Below are 20,792 nucleotides of genomic sequence, written 5' to 3' on the forward strand. Positions count from 1 at the left end.
CCCAGCATGAGGTGGTGGAGGGTAGGTATATGTGACAGGTGTGGCTGGGCCAGGGTGGCTGGCCGCAGGACACCTTGGTGAAGCAGCCGTTTCTCTGCAGGTTTGGACTTGCTGACAGGATCCAGGCCAGGCCGTGGCTTCCCCTGGACCAGCCCTGGACCTGTCTGAGCCAGGCTGGCCACATGGGGTGGTCTCGGGGTTTCTGCCTGCCCTATGGGCACAGGTGCACAGGCTTTGGCAGCCGGGCAGTGCCCTCCCTGCCCAATGCTCGGCGAGCCTCCCTCTACTCGGCACTATCCTCGCTGCCCAGCCCCTCTCTCTGGGTGCCAGGTACGACGCTTGCCCCGGCCCACCCTCCATCCCCACCCTAGATGGATCGAGGGCCTTTTTACTCACCTTTTCTACTGTTTTTAGACTGTGTGTAGATTTGGTTACTTCCTGGTGGAAATAAACACTCCACAGACTGTGGCTGTGACTGGGGACAGCTCCTCGGGACAAGGGGGCTGTGTGGCCTTGAGGTTGGTGTGCATAGGCACTGGCTGCTGTGAGTGGGGGGGCATGGGGCGGTTTTCTCTGGTGGACCCCAGGACTTCAGCCCACTCTGGGGCCTCCCTGCTAGGAGGCAACTTGTCACACCCGAGCTGCTGGCCTTCAGACCCATCTCCCCCAACACATGTGCCCCCAAAAAGTGAGCCAGGCACTTCTGTTTCCTGCTGTTTATTGACAGCCAACGGCAGCGCCTTGCCCAAACCTCCCCTCCCTGCCTGCTGGAGCCCAGCCTGGGCCGCCCACTGAGGAGAGGCCTGGGGGGACAGCTGGGCACGTGCACTTACAGGGAAACACGGGGTGAGACAGCGGGAAGGGGCCCTGCACGCACGGACGCCACCTCCGCCAGCCGCCTCCGCCCGCCCCACACCACAATCGCTGGTTTTCGGCATTTTTTAAATTTTTTTTTTTTAAGAAATGTCAAAGTTGTGCCCAACACTGTGGATCAGCAAACACGATAGAGACCAGTCAGTACTTCTTGGAGGGAGCAGGGACAGAGAGAGGAAAAGGGAGGGTGAGAATGACCACACGACACAGCCTTGGACCATGAGCAGAAGCGTCCGTGGGAACTCCGGCGGGGTGGACAGGCTGCCTGCGCAGGCCCCAGAGGAGGCCAGGCACGCCCTCAGAGGAGCTGCAAGCCCCTGGCCTGGCCTGTTACGTGCCCTGCTTCCACGTGGCCGCCACACTGACACACCCACATTCACCACACCCACCCGCGCCCCGATACAGCCACGCCAGGAGGAGGACATGGCCGCCAAGAGCAAGGCACAACCTCGAGTTCTTGGGGCGCAGAGAACTTAGGAGAGAAGCGCAGAGGAGCCCCCGCCTGAGCACCCGCCCCGGGGCCCCAGCCTTCCACCTGTGCTAGCGGCCTGGGGCCTCCACTCTGGCCGGAGGGAGGAAGGACCGCAGGCAGACGGCCTGGTCCTCTTAACAGCTTTTGTCCGGAGCTAGACTCTTGTCCTTTCAGTTGGTAAATGGTTTTCTATAGAATCAATAATATTTCTTTCTTTAAATATATATTTGTTAAAGTTATACCTTTTTGTTTCTCTGGGGAAATCCGCCTCAGCTCATTCCCAATAAATTAATACTCTTGATAGCTTATATTCTGGGGGTGCGGTGGGGCAGGGGGGCCCTGACCCTGGTCCCCTGTCCCTTGTGCTGCGCCTGAGCGGCTGACCGGGCGTCCCGATGGGCAGTTCTGTGCTGGGCCCGGGCCTGTGCGCTGCCCCATCCCTGGTCCCGGGGCGCCCTCCCCTTCCGCACAGGCAGGAGGCCCAGCAGGTATTGCACGGGGAGCAGCAGGTGGGGAGGACGCGCGGGCGCGGGGTCTGCCCAGAGCCCTTGGAGCCCCCGGCCAGGCGGTCCCCGGTGGGCGCCCCGGCCCGACCCCAGGGGCCGGAGTTGTGCTTGTGCGGGGCCCTGCCCGGCCGCTCGCGCCGCGCCCAGACGCGCCCATCCTGAGGTATAGGTCAGTGTGCGGGGAGGGCCCGGGCGGCGCAGGCGGGCCCGGCGGGGCAGCGCAGGCGGGCCCGGCGAGGCGGCGCTCACTCCAGCATGGCGTCCAGCTGGTCGGCCAGGTCGTCGAACATGCTGCCGATGTCGTCCAGGATGCTGCCCGTGCTCTTTTCCGCCGCCGAGTCGCTGCGGGGCGCGCGACGCGGGGCGTGAGCGGGCGGGGTGGGCCTGGCCACGCCCACTTCGGTCAGGACACGCCCACAGCCCGCATCTCCGTCGGGCTCCGCCTACCGCACGATGACCTCGACCGAGCCCCGCTGACGCCGCGCCTGTCCCTACTGAGCCCCGCTCACGCCACGCCCATCTCTACCAAGCCCCGCCCACCTGCTGAGCCCCGCCCTCCGCCCGCCAGGCCACGCCCCGCACCTACCGCGGGCCCTGCGCGTCCTCCTGCCGGATTTTCTCCTCCACCGCCTGGAGCGCCGCGGCCAAGCATGCGCTTGTCTCCTCCAGCTTCTGCCGGGCGCTGTCCCCGGGCGAGGCGCCTTCGGTTGGGGCGGGGGGCGCGGCGGCGGCAGCGGCGGCGGCGCGCGGGGGCTTGGCGGGCACGTGCAGCGCGGGCGCGCCGGGGGACGGGGGCTTGACAGGGCTGGTGCCCAGCGAGGGCGGCGTACCGGGCGGCTTGGCGAGGGCGGCGGGCGGCTGGCGCGCGGGCGAGGGTGCGGGCGAAGGGCCAGCGCTGCCCGAAGGCAGCCCCGCGGCCACCTTGGCGGGCTTGGGCGCCGTGGGCGGCGGCGGCGGCTTGGGAGACACGGGCGGCGGTGTGCCGTGGGCGCGCTTCACCTCTGCGGGAAGGACCACGCTGGCACCAAGCGGACACGAACCCCGCCGCCGGGCCCCCTGCCCCGGCCTCCCGCGGCCTACTCGCGCCGCTGCCTCCCCAGCGGACCAGGAAGGACCTTGCTCACCTTGCCCTGGATGCATGAGAGGGTCTGGGGACACGTTCCCACCCCACCTGGGCTTCCATCAAACCCAAGAAAAGGAAAACCCCGCAGACCACCGAGTAGAGAGGTGGAGCAGAGTCCTGCCGCCCCCTCACCCCACCCTGGCTGGCCCCATGCGCCTACCTGGGCTGCCAGGGCCTGGCAGCGGCACCTTCTTGGAGGTGGGTGTGGGCGAGCCCTGGATCTTGGGCATGGGCTGCGTCAGGACTGGCTTGGGAGAGACAGGCGGCTTGGCCGGCTTCCGGGCTTCGCCCTCGGGCGGGGGTAGTGGGGGTAGGTGCGCCAGGTCGGTGGGCGGGGGTTCGGCAGGCGGGGGCGGTGGGGGCAGCTCCGGAGGCCCAGCCTGCTCCGAGGCCGGTCGGCGGCGCACGGTGCCAGTGCCATTCTGGTACACGGACAGTGGTGGTGGTGGCTCAGGCCCGGCCTCCCGCTCCTTGGCCTTGGGCCGGCGCTTCACCGTGTCAGACTCGGTCAGGATGAACTTGACGTTCTCCTGCTGGTTCTGCTTGGCCCGGATGCGCCTCTTGAGTGTGGCGCTGGCCTCCACCCTGGCTAAGGGCGGGCCCTCAACACCTGCCTCGCCCTTGGAGGGACCCCGAGGCCGCTGCCGGCCAGTGCCATCCTCCACAAAGAGCCCTGGGTCTGCCGACTCCCCAGGCCCCCGGCGGGCAGTGGCCAGAAGTCCAGTGACTGGCCCGCTGAGCGTGCGGCGCCGGTTCACCACCTCCCCGCCAGGCCCGATGGCCTCTTTGTGTTTCACTGAGGCCAGCACGGTGGCCACCCGACCCGGCTCTGGGCTGGCAGGGCGGGGAGTGGGGTGGCCCTCGGGAGGCCTGCGGGCAGCCCGGCCCCCACCCCCAATGGAGGACAGCTCCAGCATGGCCGCAATGCTCTTCACACTGCCGGCACTGCCCGTGTCCACACTGCCGGCCAGGTCACTGGCCCGCCGGCACTGTGCCCGGACCCCCAGCAGGCCATCTTCAGGCTCAGCGTCCGGCACCGGCTCATCCGCCAGGTTGGCACTGGCCAGGGCCGAGCTGGAGCGCTTGGGCGGGGGCGGCGGTGGCCCCTTCTTTCGGGGCCGCACAGCGAAGGACTGGCTGCGGTTGACGTTCTTGTCGGCACCTGCAGGCGCCCTCACCGAGTGGCTGCGGCCCACGCGCCGCTGGACCGTGGCATAGGGGCCCGCAGCAGTAGGCACCAGCAGCTCGTCCCGCTCCGGCTCGCTGTCAGACGCTGCGTAGCGATTCAGGCTGTGGGCTCGCTTCTTGGGCCGCCCCGGCTCTGCGTCAGCCTCGGGGGGCAGGCACAGTGTGGGCACAGCAGTCGGCACGGGTGGGGGCGCAGGCCCCGGGGCAGCTGGCCCCACCTCGCCCTCCACAGGCTGGGGCAGCACATAGGCAAAGCCGCGGTGCGTGGGTGACTGAGGCAGGGAGCGGGGTGACATGGGGCGCTCTGTTGGCGGCAGCAGCTGCGGGGTAGGCTTCACCTTGGCTGTAGCTGGGGCTGGACCATGAGGTCCCCCAAGGGCCTGGGGAGAGCCTGGTCGGGTTTTGGTGGGAGTCTGCGGGGGCGTGAAGTGGCTGGTGCCTGGTGGGAGGACCTGCCGTGGCTTGCCAGGCACAGGGGGCACGCTGGCCCTCTTGACGCTGTGACCGTGGCGGCCTGGCCTGGCCTCCTTGGGCGGGGTGCCGGGAGCCGGGCCTTCATCCAGCAGGTACTCCTGGCTTCGAGACATGGGGCTGCTGGGCCCAGGGGGCCCGTCGCCCAGCAGCTCCTGTGAGCTGCTCATGTGCCGTGCCCGACCACTCAGGCTGGACTCCTGCCGTGTGGTGGCCCTCGGAGTGGGTGGCAGATGGCTGGAGGGCTTCTCAGCTGTGGTCCCCACCTCAGCTGGGCCAGTCATGGCAGCCTGCAGCTCATCACTGAGCTCGCTGTCCTGGAAGGTGGTCATTTTAGGGGACTGGCAGTCGGCCGGTGTGGGCTCAGGCGGGGGCGGAGACTCAATGGCCATCACTTCAAGTGACTGGGGCGCCTTCCGGCGCAGGGGGCCCCCCTCATACTTGGCATATTCAGCCTTCTGCAGCTCTGCCAGCTTCCTCACAGCCAGCATCAGCTTCTTCTGGTGTCCTGAGTGGGGCGCAGGGGGCAGGTCAGGTGGACCAGGAAGTGGAGGGCAGGGGCTGGGCTAGGGCAGGGCTGGGCTGGGGGCTGGGGCTGGGAGCTGAGGGCAGGGGCTGGAAGCTGGGGCTGGGGCTGGGGCCTCACCCAGCTTGGTGATGCCGATCTCCTGCAGGTCCTCCCAGGTGATATCAGTGATGAAATCGATGTTCTCATAGCCATTGTCCACCAACACCTTGTAGTACTGGGCCAGGCCGATCATGGACAGCCACACGGCCAGGTTAGCCTACAGAGCAGAGACACAGAGGGGCCACCTGGGCTGGCTGCCCGCACCCTGCCCATCTACCTGGAGCTGGAGGAGGAGGGGGCACGGGGCCAGCAGGGCACAGACAGAAGGACAAACGGATAGGCCAAAGTGTTGGCACCAGAAATGTAGGCAGAGCCTCGGCTCAGGCAGCAGACACTGCATGCCACACATGGAGCACATGAGAACGCACATGGCTGACTGCGTCCATAGGACGCCCTTGTCGGGGGGCGCAGAAGAAGGCACTTTCCCACCCGGCCAGGCAGCCACAAGTACAGCACCATGGGGAGACACAAACACACCCCAGAGTCGTGGACACAGACACACGGGGCCACACCTGGTACAGGAACACGCATAGGACTTGCACGCTGCGCTCCCAGCCAAGCACAGGCACCAGCATCCCATCCCGTGTCACACTCTGACCTCTCACCCACACCAGACACAGGGCCACACACATGCCACACAGCCACAACACACACACGTGCCAACACCCACATCGGTCTGCACCGAGAAACACCCGATCACTCCCCGAGCGGCATCCAGGCGTCCACACTCCCAGCTGGAATTCACTCATGCACCTGCTCTTGGCATACTCAGCCACCCCCAGGTGGGCGGCAAGGCCTGTGGGACCCGGACCTGACCCCCAGGAGGACCCCAGAGCCACCAATTGAGTGGGGCAAGGCAGGGTGAGTGCTGTCAAGAGCCACCAATCGCCTCTCCCACTGGGAGCCCAGAACTCAGTGTGAGACCCAAAGAGTCCACTTGGGTTGGGCTAGGCCTGGGCCCACCTTCTTCAGGCCCAGAACCATCCCACTGCACAGGCACCTCCCTTTTTGTTTTGTTTTTTGAGACGGAGTCTCGCTCTGTCACCCAGGCTGGAATGCAGTGGCACGATCTTGGCTCACTGCAAGCTCCACCTCCCGGGTTTACGCCATTCTCCTGCCTCAGCCTCCCAAGTAGCTGGGACTACAGGCGCCCGCCACCACGCATGGCCAAATTTTGGTATTTTTAGTAGAGACAGGGTTTCACCGTGTTAGCCAGGATGGTCGCGATCTCTTGACCTCATGATCTACCCTCCTTGGCCTCCCAAAGTGCTGGGATTGCAGGCTTGACCGCCACACCCATCCGCACCTCCTTGTTAATGACCACTGGCCATGGCATGTGCAAGTATCGCCGAAAATGGGGTGTCAGCTATTGGTGAGGGCCACACGTGCGGTAGAGCGCGTGTGCACGCACGAAGTTGGTGGGCGCCTGCAGGGTATTCCATGCACGCCTGCTGTGCAGGGGCTGGCACGTGCCTGGGTGCGTGTGAGCATAGCCCCTGCAGTCTGCATGTGAGTGGCAGTGCTTGGAGGCCTGGTGGCTGGGGGTCTCTGTGGGGCAGCTTGCATGTGCAGGGAGTCCTGGTGAGAGCATGGACGTGGGGAGGGGACTCTCCTGGCTTCAGGCTCCCTCAGCTCCGATGGCCCCTGGACAGCATCACCTTGCCTCTGCCCCAGTGACAGAACAGGGGCTGACTGGGAGGCTCCCTGCTAGCAGGACATCCTTCACTCTCCTCTCCCTCAAGACCCTGAGGGTGGGTGGGGGCTGTGGCCAGGGAGGCAGGCTCTCTGTCTGTCTGTCTGCCCGTCCTGGGCCCAGCCCCTGGGGTGCAGGTGGCCTTACGGGTTTGTGCTCAGGCAGCCAGTCGGGGATGCTTAGGCCGCTGATCTCTGCCGCGATCTTCTTCCGGTGGCCCGGCTTGGTGACACCAATGGCCGTGAGGTCCTAGGCAGAGGGGAGGCTTGTCAGCTGGGGGCTGGGCCCGTCTGTGGGACGCAGCTGGCACCGGTGGCATGTGGAAAGCTCACCTCGGGGGTCATGCGGCTGATGGTGGGCAGGTCGTAGCCAGCGTTGATGAAGTTGGGGGCGTAGAGCTGCAGCTGGAACGCGGTGAGCCATTGGCTCACGGCCTCGGCGCTCTGGAAGACACAAGGCACCCACTGCAGGCTCGCCTGCCTGGCTGTGCCCTGCCACCACAGCGCCTCCTTCTCCGCTTGGCCGGCCAGCCGCGCAGCTGCTGTGTCCGCTGTCCGCTGCTCCATCTGCAGCAGGCCCCGGTGAGCCTGGCCCGTGAATGATCCTCAGTCCACAGTCCCTGAGGCGCCTCCTGGAGCATCCTCCACCCTTCTGCCTTCTGGGATCTCCACTGGGGGGGCGGGGGGGCTGCTGCTGTCCGCCACATGCCTCCCTGACTGTCCCCTGCTCTTGCACCAGGGACGCCCCGCGCCATTCTGGGGAGGCAGGTGGTGTGGCCCCTTGGGAGGGGGCTCCGGGAAAGGGGCCTCAGTCTGGACCAGAAGGTAGGCTCTGTGCCCACAGGCAGGGGCACCTTGCCTACTCCACTGTGCAGGACTCAGCCAGCAGCTTACGCCTCCCCAGCACGCAGGTGCACTCACACACCACACGCCACGCCCATGCACGCACTGCACCGTCTCATACCCAGCCCCTTCCACCTGTACACAGACACGCGTGTTCGGCTCACAGTCACACCATCACACACACACCCTGCACACACACATGCACACATGGAGGCACAGGTTGGCCCACACGCACAGCCTGTACAACGACGACACCCATACACGCAGGCGGACACACACAACACACACAGACTGACAGACAGAGGAGAGGATCTGGCCTGGCAATGCCCCGATCCCACCGCAGCCAGGCCAGGCAGGCTGTGTAGGCACCCGTCAGCCCATCGGCCTTACAGCCTCTCCCCGGAGCCCACACTGGGAGCACCCCCAAGCCCTGTACCTTGCCCTCCGATGCTGGCTCCAGCTTCTTGGGCGGCTGCTCCCCATAGATCTGCCCTGTATGGGCCACTGGAGGCTGGGACCGGGCCGCACCTGAGGACGAGAGTGGGTGGGGGACAAGAGCTGTTGGGCTGGTTTCCTCTGTCGGGCTGTGCGGCAGCATCCTTGCTCTTACCTGCAGAGCCTTCTGGAGGCTTGGCGGGGCTGTCCCCTGGGCTGGACTCGGAGACGGACTTCTGGGAAAGCACTGTTGCCAGGAGCTGCAACCCAGAAACACCGGCTTGTCGCCTGCTCCCAGCCCTGGCCAACCTAGCCCCGACCACCACCCCACCTACCTTGATACCCTCAGAGCCCGCGTGTAGGGTGTGGCCCCCGCTGCCCCGGCTGCCAGCCACGCCGCTAATGCTGCCGCTTCGGTCCCCACCTGCCAGCGTGAGAGAGCAAGATGAGGCCAGTGCTGGCCCCTGCCTGGCCCCACAGTGGTGCCTTGTGGAAGTCCTGCCACCTCTGCCCTTCAGGGACCCGGCTTACCTGCAAAAGGCTTCCTCAGCACCCAGATCTCCTCTGGGGGTGCAGAAGGTCCCGATGAGCTGCTTCCCTGCGGCAGGCTTGGCTCAGTGCCTGCTCGGGAACCTGTAGGTCGAGCACAGCCTCCTGAGACCTGGGCCAGCGAGGGCGGGTGCTGACACAGGGGAGGCGGGGCAGAGGCCGGGCAGCCACAGCAGGGGGGTCCTCTCTGCCTGCTGTTGTCTCCAGGGAGCTGAGAGCCCCGAGGAAGACCCCTCCCCCGCCAGACGTTTAGAGCAGGAGAGAGGCAGAGGCAGCCAAGCCTAGGCATCCTGCTGGTGGCCCTGGGGTCCTGGGGGCAGGGGGCCAGAGACTGCTGGGTGGCGTGAACGTCTCTGTACTGGGGAGTGGGGGGAAGGCAAGAAGAACCCCACAAGCTGGAGCCAAGGCTCCCACTCAGGAGCTAGATGGCCGTGACCGGGCGCTGGCCCTGCTTGTGCATCTCCATGTCCTCCATCAGGAGTAAACGGGCCCCTGGTCCCTCAGAGCCGCCACGTGGGGCTTCACAGCCTGGGTCCCTGGCCTAGTCCCTCTCCTCAGCCTCCTGTTACTCAGATGTGCCCAGCTCTTGCCTGCCTCAGCGCCTTTGTTTTTTCCCTTTTTTCTTCACCAAGAGCAGACACTTGAGTGCCTTTGTTGTTATCATTATTATTTTGAGACAGAGTCTCGCGCTGTCCCTCAGGCTGGTGCAATCTTGGCTCACTGTAGCCTCCACTTCCCAGGCTCAAGCAACCCTCCCACCTCAGCCTCCCAAGTCGCTGGGGCCATAGGCGCACACCACCATGCTTGGCTAATTTTATGTTTTGTAGAGATGGAATCTCACTATGTTGTCCAGGCTGATCTTGAACTCCCGGGCTCAAACAGTCCTCTCGCCTTGGCCTCCCAAAGTGCTGGGATGACAAGCCTGAGCCACCACGCCTGGCCCCGCCCCCTTTTAATGCACAGCTCCTGCCACCTGGAACCCACCAGCCTCTCAGGGCATTCTCTGGCCTCCTCTGACTGCCTCATCTCAAGCAGGCCCTCCCTGTGCTCTGGGTCACTGGTAAGTACATGTCCTTTCATGTTTACTTCACTGTCCCCTGCCCCCTCCTGCCCCAGGGCGAGCTCCTTGGAAGTTGGGTCCCCATCTGTCCTGGTGGCCAGTTCAGAACCAGACGTGGTGGCACACAGTGCTTGGTGGAATGCACAAAGGAACAGGTTGGGAACAGATGAGGAGACGGCTGCTGGGGCACCCTGATGCTCCCCACTCAACCCCACGCTGGCACCCAGAAAACCAGCCCTGCTGGGCCCCCACACGCTTAGCATGCTAGCTGCTTCCAGCCCCCAAGCCCAAGGTGCGCAGCTCCTGCCTGCCCCCCAGGGTGGGGTGGAACTTGCCTGCTCGCTTGACGATGGCCTCGCCCAAGGAGGACGGGAAGTAACCCACCCGGTCATTACCCGTCCGGTTGTCATGGATACAGCCCTTCCACCGGCCATCTGGATGCTGCTCGAGGACCTGGCCAGTAAGGTGGGGGGCGCTCAGGGAGATGCCCCATTTCACAGTCTCCTGCCCAGTGCCCCCCAGTTGCGGCAGGACGGCGGTGTTCTGGGGTGCACACGCCCAGATGCTGCCCCCTCCCTGCCGAGACAGCCCCTGAGGCCATGCTTACTGTGATGATGTCCCCCGCCTTCACATTGAGGCTGGTCAGGTCGTAATTGTTGCAATAATCCTTGGTCGCCCGGACCTGCAGGGCCGCTGAGGCCTCTGGGGATACAGGAGGGGGCCCCCCAAGTCCTGCGGGCTGATCTGGCCCAGCCCCAGCCCTAGCCACTGCCCCTCTGCCCTGCCTGGGCCCACCTCGCAACAGCTGCTTGATCTCCCTGCTGGCCTGGGATGTGGTGAACTGGTGCACGATGTCCAGGGCTGTCTGGCTGTAGGTGTTCCTCACGTGGGCATTGATCCCGCTCTGCACATGTGAGAGGTGAGGCCCTGTCAGGAGCCCCTACAGCCCACTGGGCCCAGCACCCCTGGCCCCCACACTCACATCCAGCAGCAGCCGCACCACCTCTGTCTTCCCGCAGAGCGCAGCCTCATGCAGGGCCGTGCCGGACTTGGTCTGGCGGTTAATGTCGATGCCGGCTTGGAGGAGGAGCCTGGTGGGAAGGCAAGGTGGACAAGGCGGGGCCTTCCAGCAGGAGGCCGGCCCCAGCACCCCCAAGCCAGGCCTCCATTTCCAGGTACCCCAGCAGTCTGGTTGGGGGCTGAGGACCGTCTAGCCCTGCCCCGTGTCTCTGACATTCACTGAGTGCTGAGCGCTTTTCCTTGTACTGTTTTTTTTTTTTTTTGAGATGGAGTTTCACCCTTGTTGACCAGGCTGGAATGCCATGGTGCGATCTCGGTTCACTGCAACCTCCACCTCCTGGGTTCAAGCGATTCTCCTGCCTCAGCCTCTGGAGTAGCTGGGATTACAGGCACCTGCCACCACGCCCAGCTAATTTTGTATTTTTAGTAGAGATGGGTTTTCCACCATTTTGGCCAAGTTGGACACAAACTTCTGACCTCAGGTGATTCACCCGCCTCGGCCTCCCAAAGTGCTGGGATTACAGGCGTGAGCCACTGAGTCCGGTCTGCTTTTTCTAAGACAGGGTCTCACTCTGTCACCCAGGCTAGAGTACAGTGGTGCAGTCATGGCTTACTGCAGCCTCAAACTCCTGGCCTCAAGCAATCCTCCTGCCTCAGCCTCCAGAGTAGCTGGGATTACAGACATGCATGCTCATTTCCAGCTTTTTTGTTTGTTTGTTTTTGCCTTTATTTTTTGTAAAAACCAGGTCTTGCTGTGTTGCCCAGGCTGGTCTCAAACTCCTGGGCTCCTGTGTCAGCCTCCCAAAATGCTGGGATTGCAGCATTTTGAACCACCGCACTCAGCCACTTTAAAAAAAAAGTAGAGATGGGGTCTCTCTCTGTCACCCAGGCTGGAATGCAATGGCACCATCCTGGCTCACTGTAGCCTCGACCTCCCAGGCTCAGGCAATCCTCCCACCTCAGCCTCTCAAGCAGCCGGGACTACAGGTGTGCATCACCACACCCAGGCTGCAGTGCAATGCACTGCATTTTTTGAGACAGGGTCTTGCTCTGTCACCCAGGCTGGAGTGCAATGGCACAGTCACCACTCACTGCAGCCTCAGCCTCATGGGCTCAAGTGATTCTCCTGCCTCAGCTTCCCAGTAGCTGGGTCTACAGGTGTGTGCCAACACATCCGGCTAATTTTTTTTTTTTTTTTTTTTGTGAACTCCCAACCTCAAGCCATCCTCCCTCCTTGGCCTCCCAAAGTGCTGGGATCACAGGTGTCAGCCGCCGCGCCCAGCCCACAGTGAGCGCTGCTGAAGGGCCCTCCCTGTGCTAAGGCTTCCCAGCTGTTATCTTATCTGATGCTAGCGTAGGCGCTGCTTTGAGCCCCACTTTTGGATGGGAAAGTGAGGCTCAGGGAAGTTCAGCACCTCCTCGAGCGCACCCAGGAGCAACGGGGCCGGGACAGAGAAGTCACAGAAGCCCCTTTCCCAGCTGCTCCAGCTCATACTGTACATGGGCCCTGGAGGCCATGCCAGAGGCCTGACCAGGGACCTGGGACCCTGCCTGCTCTTGCCCCATCCCCAAGCCAGAAGCTGGTGCCCTGAGCCCCAGGCTGCTGCTGAACCCTGGGGACCCTAAGGCTGAGGCCCTCCCTGCCACCGGCTCTACCTGATGATGTCGATGTGGCCATTCTTGGCTGCGAGGTGCAAAGGGCTGGTGCCGTTGGGGTCGGTGGCATCTCCCGGGCGGGGCTCCAGCAGCGCCGCACACATGTTGCTGCTGAGGAGCAGCTGGACCACCTTGAAGGAGGGGTCAGGGTAGGGGGGCCCTGATGTGGGGCTCCCCAGCCCCACCCCACGGAGCTCCACGGGAGACTCACCCCAACGCGGCCGAACTCGCAGGCCAGGTCCAGGGGCGTCTTCCCCGAGTTGTCCACCATGCATGGGTTAGACTGGTGCTGTAGCAGCATCTCAGACTGGGGACCAAGGGCGCAGTCAGGCCCGCACATCCTCAGGCTGCGCTGCCCTGCCCGGGCTGCCCCGCCCCTGCCCCCGCCCCTGCTCGGGCCTCACCACATCATAGTGACCATGCTGGGCTGCCAGGTGCAGGGGGATGTGGCCCTCATCAGACGGGATGTTCACGGCCGAGCCCGCCTTCAGCACCAGCTTCATGGGCTCCTTCCGGCCCTGCCAGGCCGCATAGTGCAGCGGCCGCATGCCTGGGGGGCGGGGGGATGCTGAAAGCTGACCTTTGACCCCAAACCCAACTCTGGAGGATGGGGGCTGCTGGGACCTGACCCCTGACCCCAAGGCCAACCTTAGGGGGTGGGAGGGTGCTAGGAGCCGACCCCTGACCCCAAGCCCAACTCTGGGAGGTGGGGGGAATGCTGGGAGCTGACCCTTGACCCCCGAGGCTAACCCTGTGGGTTTGGGGGTTGCTGGGAGCTGACCCCTGACTCCAAGCCCATCCTTGGCCTCCAGGACCCTGATCCCAGGAGGACCTGCCTGAAATCAGACTAAGACCCTGGGCTGAGACCTCAGCCAAGGACCCATGCAGGCCCTGGGGAGCCCCCCCTCACTTCCCCCACCCCTGTCCCCACTGGAGGCCCCTGGGCCAGTCTTGCCTTTGTTGTCCTTGATGTCCACAGCGGCCTGGGCCTCCAGCAGCAGGCTGATCAATTCCGTGTTGCCGTTCAGGGCCGCGTGGTGCAGAGCCGAGAAGCTAGCATGGGCAGAGGACACATGGAGCAGAGGCCCCGGCGCCCCGGGCACCCTGCCCTCCCTAGGAGCCATCCTCCCTTCCAGGCGGGAACCGCCTGGCTCAGAACTCACCCATCTGGGTCCTGGAAGTTGACATTGATCTTCTTGGTGGAGCCTAGGAGCTCTGGGGATGGAAGGAGACTTGGTGAGGGGAGGCTGTGCCAGCCCCTCCAGGTGGCCTGAGGGCAGGGAGAGGGTGCCAGCCATCTCCCCGGCAGGCACAAAGCTGCTGGGCTCTCAGTCTGCAGACACTCACTCGTCCACTCGTGCACTCATGCGTTCAGCTCTGCCCCGCACCCCGCCCCAGGTGCCAGCTGCTCAGGACTTGGTGTCCCATTGTCGAGATGTGGGGGTTCACAGTACTGAGGACTCCGGCCTGGGGTCCTTGTCCCCACCTGGGGATAGGAGGCAAGGCTGTGCACCCACACCAGCACATACATGTGCATGCACACCCCTCCCTTAGGACACTGGCTGGGCACCTGCCAATGTGGGAGGGAGAGAGCCGGCCCAATCTGTCTCTCAGAAGGATCCAGATGGGGCCGGGGGTGGCCAGGGAGGCTGGAACACCCGGAAATGGGGGTATCTCTGGGGGAGGATCTGCGTCTCCACCGTGCAGCACCCCCACTGCCAGCCCTGGGCCACAGCCAGTGTGGATGAGCAGAAGTGGGAGGCGGGTGAGTGGGCTGGCACCTCTGAGCGACCTCACGCGAACGGCCGCCTCCTCCCCAGCGACTCGGAGCACCTGAGGCCAGAGGGGCCCATGCCCTGCCTTCAGGGCACCAGTGTCCTCCTGGGGCCCCCCGCATCCTGGCCTCCCCCAGCTGGCTGCCAGAGGAGGGAAGCCCACCGATGCCCTCCCAGTGGGCGCTAGTCCAAGCAGACTTGGGCCAAACCCCCGCCTATCTGGGCCGTGGTTACATAACCCATTTGTGGGTCAGTCACTCTGAGAGGGGAGCTGGCAGGACAGAAGCCCCTTTGTCCAGGCCCAGGACGGGGTGGGGGCGGGAGCTGAGGGCAGGGGAGTTGAGGGAGTCGAGGCACAGGGCTGGCTGCAGGGCTTATACAGTGGCCCACAGCAGCCCCCGCTGTCCCGGCCTTGGTCCCAGCCACTGGACGCAGGGTGCAGGTCCCCTGATGACCCACAAGACTGGCCAAGGGAGCCAGACAGCTGTGAATTCGAATCTCTGCTCTGCCACTCACCAGCCTGTGGCCTTGGCTGCCGGCGCCCTCCCTGAGCTGGAGCCGCGGGTGCTAATGGCCTCCCAGAGGTGTGAGAGCATTTCCAGACATAAAGCGTGCAGGGCCTGGCACACGTCAGGACTTGGTGTGTGGCGATTACTAATATTAGCTGTACAGGAATCCCACCCCCACCTTTCTCCAGCCAGGGGTTTCTCCTGGCAAGCAAAGGCGTCTCCAGCTTCACTGGCCCCTCCCCCACTGCTCAGACACTGCTGGTGCCAGTGTCCCTTTTGGTTAGTGGCAATGCCACCCTTCCTGACCATGGCCCAGGCCAAAACCTTGGAGCCAGCCCTGGGGCCTTTCCTGTACACCTATAGCTTGCCTGTCAGCTCTGCCTCTCAGACATCCCCAGAGCACACTTGGAACCCTAGCCCTTCTCCCTGCGGCCACTGTCACCGACCTGGTCCAGGCCAGTATCTCTGGCAGGATTAGTGCAATCCCCTCCTCACTGGTGTTGCTAAGGTCCTCCCACATCCCTTGGTCCAACCTCCACACCCACCCTAGTTGGGAGTCCCTGGGAAAACATGAGTCAGGCTCTGTGCCATGGCTCATGCCTGTAACCCCAGCACTTTGGGAGGCTGAGGTAGGAGGATCACTTGTGGCCAGGAGTTCAAGACCAGCCTGGCCATCATAGCAAGACCCCATCTCTACAAAAAATAAAAAAAAATTAGCCAGGCATGGAGGCGTGTGCCTGTGGTCCCTGCTACTAGGGAGGCTGAGGCGGGAGGATCGACTGAGCCCAGGAGGTTGAAGCTACACTGAGCCGGGATCGCACCACTGCATTCCAACCTCCTGGGTGACAGAGCAAGACCCTGTCTCAAAAAAAAAAAAAAAAAAGAGGAGAAAGAACATGAGTCAGATCCAGCCACTCCTCTCCTGAAGACCCCCTGGCAGCACTGGTCTCACTGGGAGGGGAGGCCGACACTGGACAGCGGCCGTGCTGGGAGGGGAGGCCGACACTGGACAGCGGCCGTGCTGGGAGGGGAGGCCGACACTGGGCAGCGGCCGTGCTGGGAGGGGAGGCCGACACTGGGCAGCGGCCGTGCTGGGAGGGGAGGCCGACACTGGGCAGCGGCCGTGCTGGGAGGGGAGGCTGAGATTGGACAGCGTCCGTGCGTGGGGCTCCTGTTTTGCTCTCAGTTCTCATTACTTCCACCATTACTGCTGTAGCTACACAGGCCTCCAGACGTTCCTCTAGCATATAGTCTGCCCTGCCCAGGGCCTTTCCACATGTCCTGTGTGCATGTGTGGGCTCCTCTTCCCTAGTTAACCCCACAGCCTCTCTCATGTTTTTCAGGTCCTTACCCACACAGGCTGCTCACTCAGCATGCCCTCCCCATCTGAAGTGGTGACCCTGCCCGCCCCGCAGCTGCTGTGCTTGGCTCTGCAGCCCTCATCACCACCTGCCACGTCCACCTCCTTCTGCTCTTGCTCCTACCCATCTCCATCATTCAACTACCACCACCAAGGGGACAAGGGCCCTCATCTGTTCTGCTCACGAAAGAATCCCCAGTGGCTAAAACAGTGCCCCGTGCAGATGAGGTGCTCAGTCAGCAGCAGACTGGACCGATCTCTTCATCCCCCACACCCTGCCTGGCCGCCGAGGGGACTTCATGGGCGTGTGGCCTGTGCTTGGCTCAGAAGGACCCCATGCCTGCGGATGCTCTCCGGTCACCATCTTGAAATTCTTTTTTTTTTTTTTTTTTTTTTTTTCCTGTCTGGAAACAAAGTTTCATTCTTGTTGCCCAGGCTGGAGTGCAATGGTGCGATCTCGGCTCACCACAACCTCCACCTCCTGGGTTCAAGCAATTCTCCTGTCTTAGCCTCCTGAGTAGCTGGGATTACAGGCATGAACCACCACGCCCAGCTAATTTTGTATTTTTAGTAGAGACGGGGTTTCTCCATGTTGGTCAGGCTGGTCTCCAACTCCTGACCTCAGGTGATCCACCTGCCTCAGCCTCCCAAAGTGCTGGGATTACAGGCAGAGCCACCGTGCCCGGCCTGAAATTCTTATTTTTGAGCAAGGGGCCCTGCGTTTACATTTTGCATGGGGACCTGGGAATTATGTCGTAGGGCCTGCCACCATCCCTTACCATTAGCTGAAGGGAGCGCAGGTGTCACTGTCCCGTGCATCCCTGCCAGGGCCACACTCAGGAGGTTCTCCCCCCAGAACACTGAGCCCCGCTCTTCCCAGCTCCAGGGTAGCCAGCCCTCAGCATGTCCCCAGGATTGCCCAAGCCAGGCCCTATCATCCCTCCCCCAGCTAAGGCAGCCAGAGTGGAAACCACCTTCTCACCCAGCCACACCTGCAGGGGCTGAAATCTCGGGGGGCTGGAGGTCAAAGCCCAGAAGGTGACAGCTGCTAGTGGGGGAGGATGTCTCCCTCAGGAAGGGGACCACCCCCATGTGAGAAGGAGTCTTAGTAAAGCCATCTCATCCCTCTCCCCACCCATGGTCTCCTCAAGGGGGAAAATGGCTGAAATTGGATGGAGGGAGCTTGAGGTCTTAGGACATGCTAACCCCAATTCCTGTGGGAGACAGTGGTTACCCAGGAAGGTCCCAGAACTGAGAAGGGCCTGGGGCTGGGGGCTGTTTCACCTGGAAATGGGTTCTCTGGATGAAGCAGGAGCGAGCATAGCTGGAGGGGACCATGGCCAGAATGAAAGCCCAGGAGCCCCCCTCCCTCTCCATGAGGTCCCTAAGCCCTGTGACTCTATGATGGTAAAGCCCTTACCCCTGACCAGCCCTCTCACTGCTATCCTGAGCCTGTCCCCAACTCTGGGATCTGGTTCATACCCCGGGCTAGAAGGGAGCTCCTAGGGGGCTATTAGAAGGTGAGAGGGGGGCGGGGCGCTGGCCCTCGGTGCTCAGGGGCGTCCTCCAGGGCATTCTCAGACCTGCCTCCACGGACAGGGGGCCTCCCTGGATAGGGTCTGGGTCAGAGGGAAGAGTGGGTCCCTCCCGACCAGCAGGAGGCCAGCCCCTGCCCCGGCATCTCCCCCAGAACAGGCTCCTCTTCCGCTCAAGGACAGCTGCTAAGTGTGTGCATGCGGGCACGGGAGGCTCCCTTCAGGGCGGGGTGAGTGGGGGGCTGGCTGAGCCTGGGGTGACTCTGGAGAAGGCGGTGGAGGGAAGGGGCCGGGCGCCCAGAGGGGACCATGGAAGTAAAGCTCATGGGGATAGCCCTGGGCTCAGGGGGCCCTGGAGGACACTGCTGGACACCCCCCACCTCGTGGCCCAAACTCAGCTGTACTTTACTGAATCAAAATACATCTTACTCCAAAGCAGGCCAGCGTTGCCATGACGACGGAGCTAATTCATGGAGGGATTTCTCCTCTGATTTATTACACCCGCCCCTGTGAGTCAGAGAGCAGGAGCCGGGGCCAGGGCAGGTGTCTCTCCTGCCCCAGAGGCCACGCAAGACAGGCAGAGACCCAGGTGAGGATGGAAGCCCCCAGAATGGCCACAATAGAAGGGAGGAGGAACCTCCCCAGAGCTGAAGCCCCCACTTCCCCTGCCCCTGGACCTGGGCCGTCTAAGGCTGCGGTCGTTGCTGGCATTTACTGAGCACTTACTGAATGCCTGGGCTCCAAGCGCCCAGGCTCACTGATCTTAGGACCCGGCTGTGAGGCTGACATCCCATCCTACAGACGAGGAGACTGAGGTCCACTGAGTTGGAGCTGTCTGTGTCCAAGGTCATGCAACCACTAGGTGGAAGCCTTTACCTTGCCTTCCCTCTCAATCCCTACACCTGATCTCCAGGCTCAGCTGAAGCTACCTCTGCCCACAAGCTCTCCCTTTCTGAGCCCAGGGACCTGAAATCAGCTCGGGGGCCAGCCTGCAAAGGCACCGGTGTCCCCTTTCTCTTACTGCACACAGTGGACAGGAGCTGGCCAGTCATGGGCCGCTGGTCAAGTGCAGGAGTGGGGGGGTCCTCCTGGGACTCTAGGTTCCCCCCACCGACCTCCCAGAAGCCAGTGCCAGTTCTTGGCATCCCCCTGGAGGAAGGGGAGGAGGACTCCCTGTCTTACAGTCTGTGGGGGTGGAGGGAGGAGGGAGGACGCCCAGACCCCACATGCCGACCTGCAGAGCCCTGTCCGTGCCTACACAGGTGCCCTGACACACTGACACGGCTATACGTGCGCAGCCGCACACGCGGCTGGTCCACACGCCCATCCATCCATCTCCCGCGGCCCCCAGGGAGGCTACGCGCTGAGCCAGGATCAGTGCTGGGATCAGGGCTCCAAGCTCCCAGCCCTTTCCTGGGGCCCCCACAGGGCAAGCTGGGGATAGCCAATGGTGGTCCCCCACTCCCTCATGGCCTCCTTTCCCAGCAGGGAAGCTGGGGACCTGGGTCGGCTGGAGCTTGGCTGAGCAGGGCCCCAAGCCCTTGCCCCCAGGCCGGCCTGGAGTCCAGCCTGCCCTGGGCTGGGCGACCTTGGGCCTCCGCTCTCCCATAAGTAAATGGCCCCCCACCGGCCATGCCAGGGCAGCCACACCCCCAGCGTGATCCTGCCCCCCACCTTCCCTGCAAAGCGTGTTATTAAACGTGGGGCGGGGAGGGGGTCTGCCAGGGACTGTCAGCTCCCGGGTCGCCCCTCCCCGCAGGGGCCCCCTCACTGTCTGCCCGGTGCGTGTTGTGGGGGGGGCATCCGCCTCGCCCTTTGAAGGCCCCAGCAGAGACCTCCAGCTGTCAGCCCGCAGCCTGAGAAGGGAGGGGGACAGAGGTAGGGAGGGAGGGATGCGAACGCCCGCGGCCCGGGAGGCGGGTGCCGCCAGGTGCCCGCTGGGGGGCTCAGGGTGACGGCCGGCTCTCCGGGCCGCCCCATCTCCAGTGCTGGGGACAGCGGGTGGGGGGCACGGACCAAGGGTCTAGGCGCTGCTGGCCCCGCCCCGCCCCCGGGGACCCGACAGCGTCCCCTCCCCGCCCGGCGCCGGGAGGGGTGGGGGGCTCTGCGCCGGGGAGGGGCCCCCGGGGCTCCCGCCCGCGCCCCGCGCCCCCGGCACTCACTGGCCTTCCCGGGCCGCGGCCTCTGCAGCAGCCTCTGCGCGGTCCCTACGTCCTCCGCCTTCACCGCCTGCACCAGCTCCTGCTCCTTCCCCATGGCGCGGCCGGGGCCGCAGAGACGCGGCTGCGCTCGTGCGCTCGGCGCGGCTCAGAGGCGGCGGCGGCCCCGCGGCACCGGCCGCCTCCCGCGCCGCCTCCTCGCCGCCCGCCGCCCCTTCGCCCTCCTCGGGCTCCGGCTTGGGCTCGGGCTCCCGGCGCGGAGGGGGCGGGGAGCGCGTCACGGGCGGGGGGCGGCCCGGGGGCGGGGGCGCGCGGCGGGCGCGGGGCGGGGGCGCGGCACCTGGCGCCGCCTCCCGGACGCCGGGGTCCGCTCCCGGGCCGCCGACCTCCGTCAGCCCGCGCCGGCCGCGCGCCCGGGCCCGTGGCTCCGCCCTCCCCGCGCCCGCCCCGGGACGCCCCCTCCCCACGTGCGCGCCGCGCGCTCAGGCCAGGCCTTTGCGGATGCCGGCGGCCTGGGGAGGCTAGTCGGGCTGGGGACGCAGCTGCCGGGGGTGCACTCGGAGCCCCGACGCGGCGGCGGCGCGGGGCTGAGCCCAGAGAGGCTTCCAGAGGCTGCGGGACCCGCGGGGGAGGGTTCCGAGGCAGCGGGCGGGCGGGGACCGGGCGCCGAGAGACCCGGGCGCCAGTGGCCCTGGAGCCGGCCCGCCAGGCTGTCAGGCGTTCCTGGCCCCGGGTTCCCGTGGGAGGTGTCGAGGGATTGTGAAGAGGAATCTCCCAATAATGAATTCGGTGTCAGGGAACCCGCACCCCCAACCCCCAAGCATCCTCCTGCTCCTCTCCGCAAATAATGCGGGCGCCACAGCTTCCCCCAGCCTCAGTCCGAAGCCCGACCCCAAGGTAGCCCCCACCGCCCCCACTGAGGGAGCTCAACTCCCCAC

At 64.5% G+C, this 20,792-nt stretch overlaps 2 protein-coding genes across 14 annotated transcripts in view; one reads left to right on the forward strand and one right to left on the reverse strand.

Annotated features, from left to right (window-relative positions):
• Positions 1-1,584, forward strand: part of TRAF7 (TNF receptor associated factor 7) — a 22,384-nt gene extending 20,800 nt beyond the window's left edge. For all 11 annotated transcript variants that reach the window (XM_005590949.5, XM_074028557.1, XM_074028561.1 and 8 more), the window contains one exon: positions 101-1,584. In XM_005590949.5, coding sequence (XP_005591006.1) covers positions 101-115 — 15 coding nt within the window. In that variant the 3' untranslated portion in view covers positions 116-1,584. The remainder of the gene's footprint in view (positions 1-100) is intronic.
• CASKIN1 (CASK interacting protein 1) lies at positions 702-20,099 on the reverse strand. Of its 3 annotated transcripts, none has more exons than XM_045382342.3 (20): positions 19,858-20,099; positions 13,680-13,731; positions 13,472-13,569; positions 12,921-13,066; positions 12,728-12,823; positions 12,517-12,647; positions 10,823-10,931; positions 10,636-10,744; positions 10,448-10,542; positions 10,176-10,293; positions 8,763-8,864; positions 8,567-8,655; positions 8,407-8,491; positions 8,233-8,324; positions 7,287-7,397; positions 7,102-7,203; positions 5,280-5,418; positions 3,135-5,141; positions 2,438-2,852; positions 702-2,193 (listed from the first exon to the last, which is right to left on the reverse strand). In XM_045382342.3, exons 1-20 carry the CDS (start codon positions 19,949-19,951, stop codon positions 2,097-2,099), a joined length of 4,287 nt encoding a protein of 1,428 aa, XP_045238277.2. In that variant the 5' UTR covers positions 19,952-20,099; the 3' UTR covers positions 702-2,096. The 3 variants fall into 3 exon arrangements, with proteins under 3 accessions (XP_045238277.2, XP_073884653.1, XP_045238280.2); XM_074028552.1 differs by lacking the exon at positions 19,858-20,099 and adding an exon at positions 13,864-14,076; XM_045382345.3 differs by lacking the exons at positions 7,102-7,203; positions 7,287-7,397.
• Between the last annotated feature and the right edge of the window lie 693 nt (positions 20,100-20,792).

This window comes from Macaca fascicularis, chromosome 20 (genome assembly GCF_037993035.2).
Source record: "Macaca fascicularis isolate 582-1 chromosome 20, T2T-MFA8v1.1".
NCBI lineage: Eukaryota > Metazoa > Chordata > Mammalia > Primates > Cercopithecidae > Macaca > Macaca fascicularis.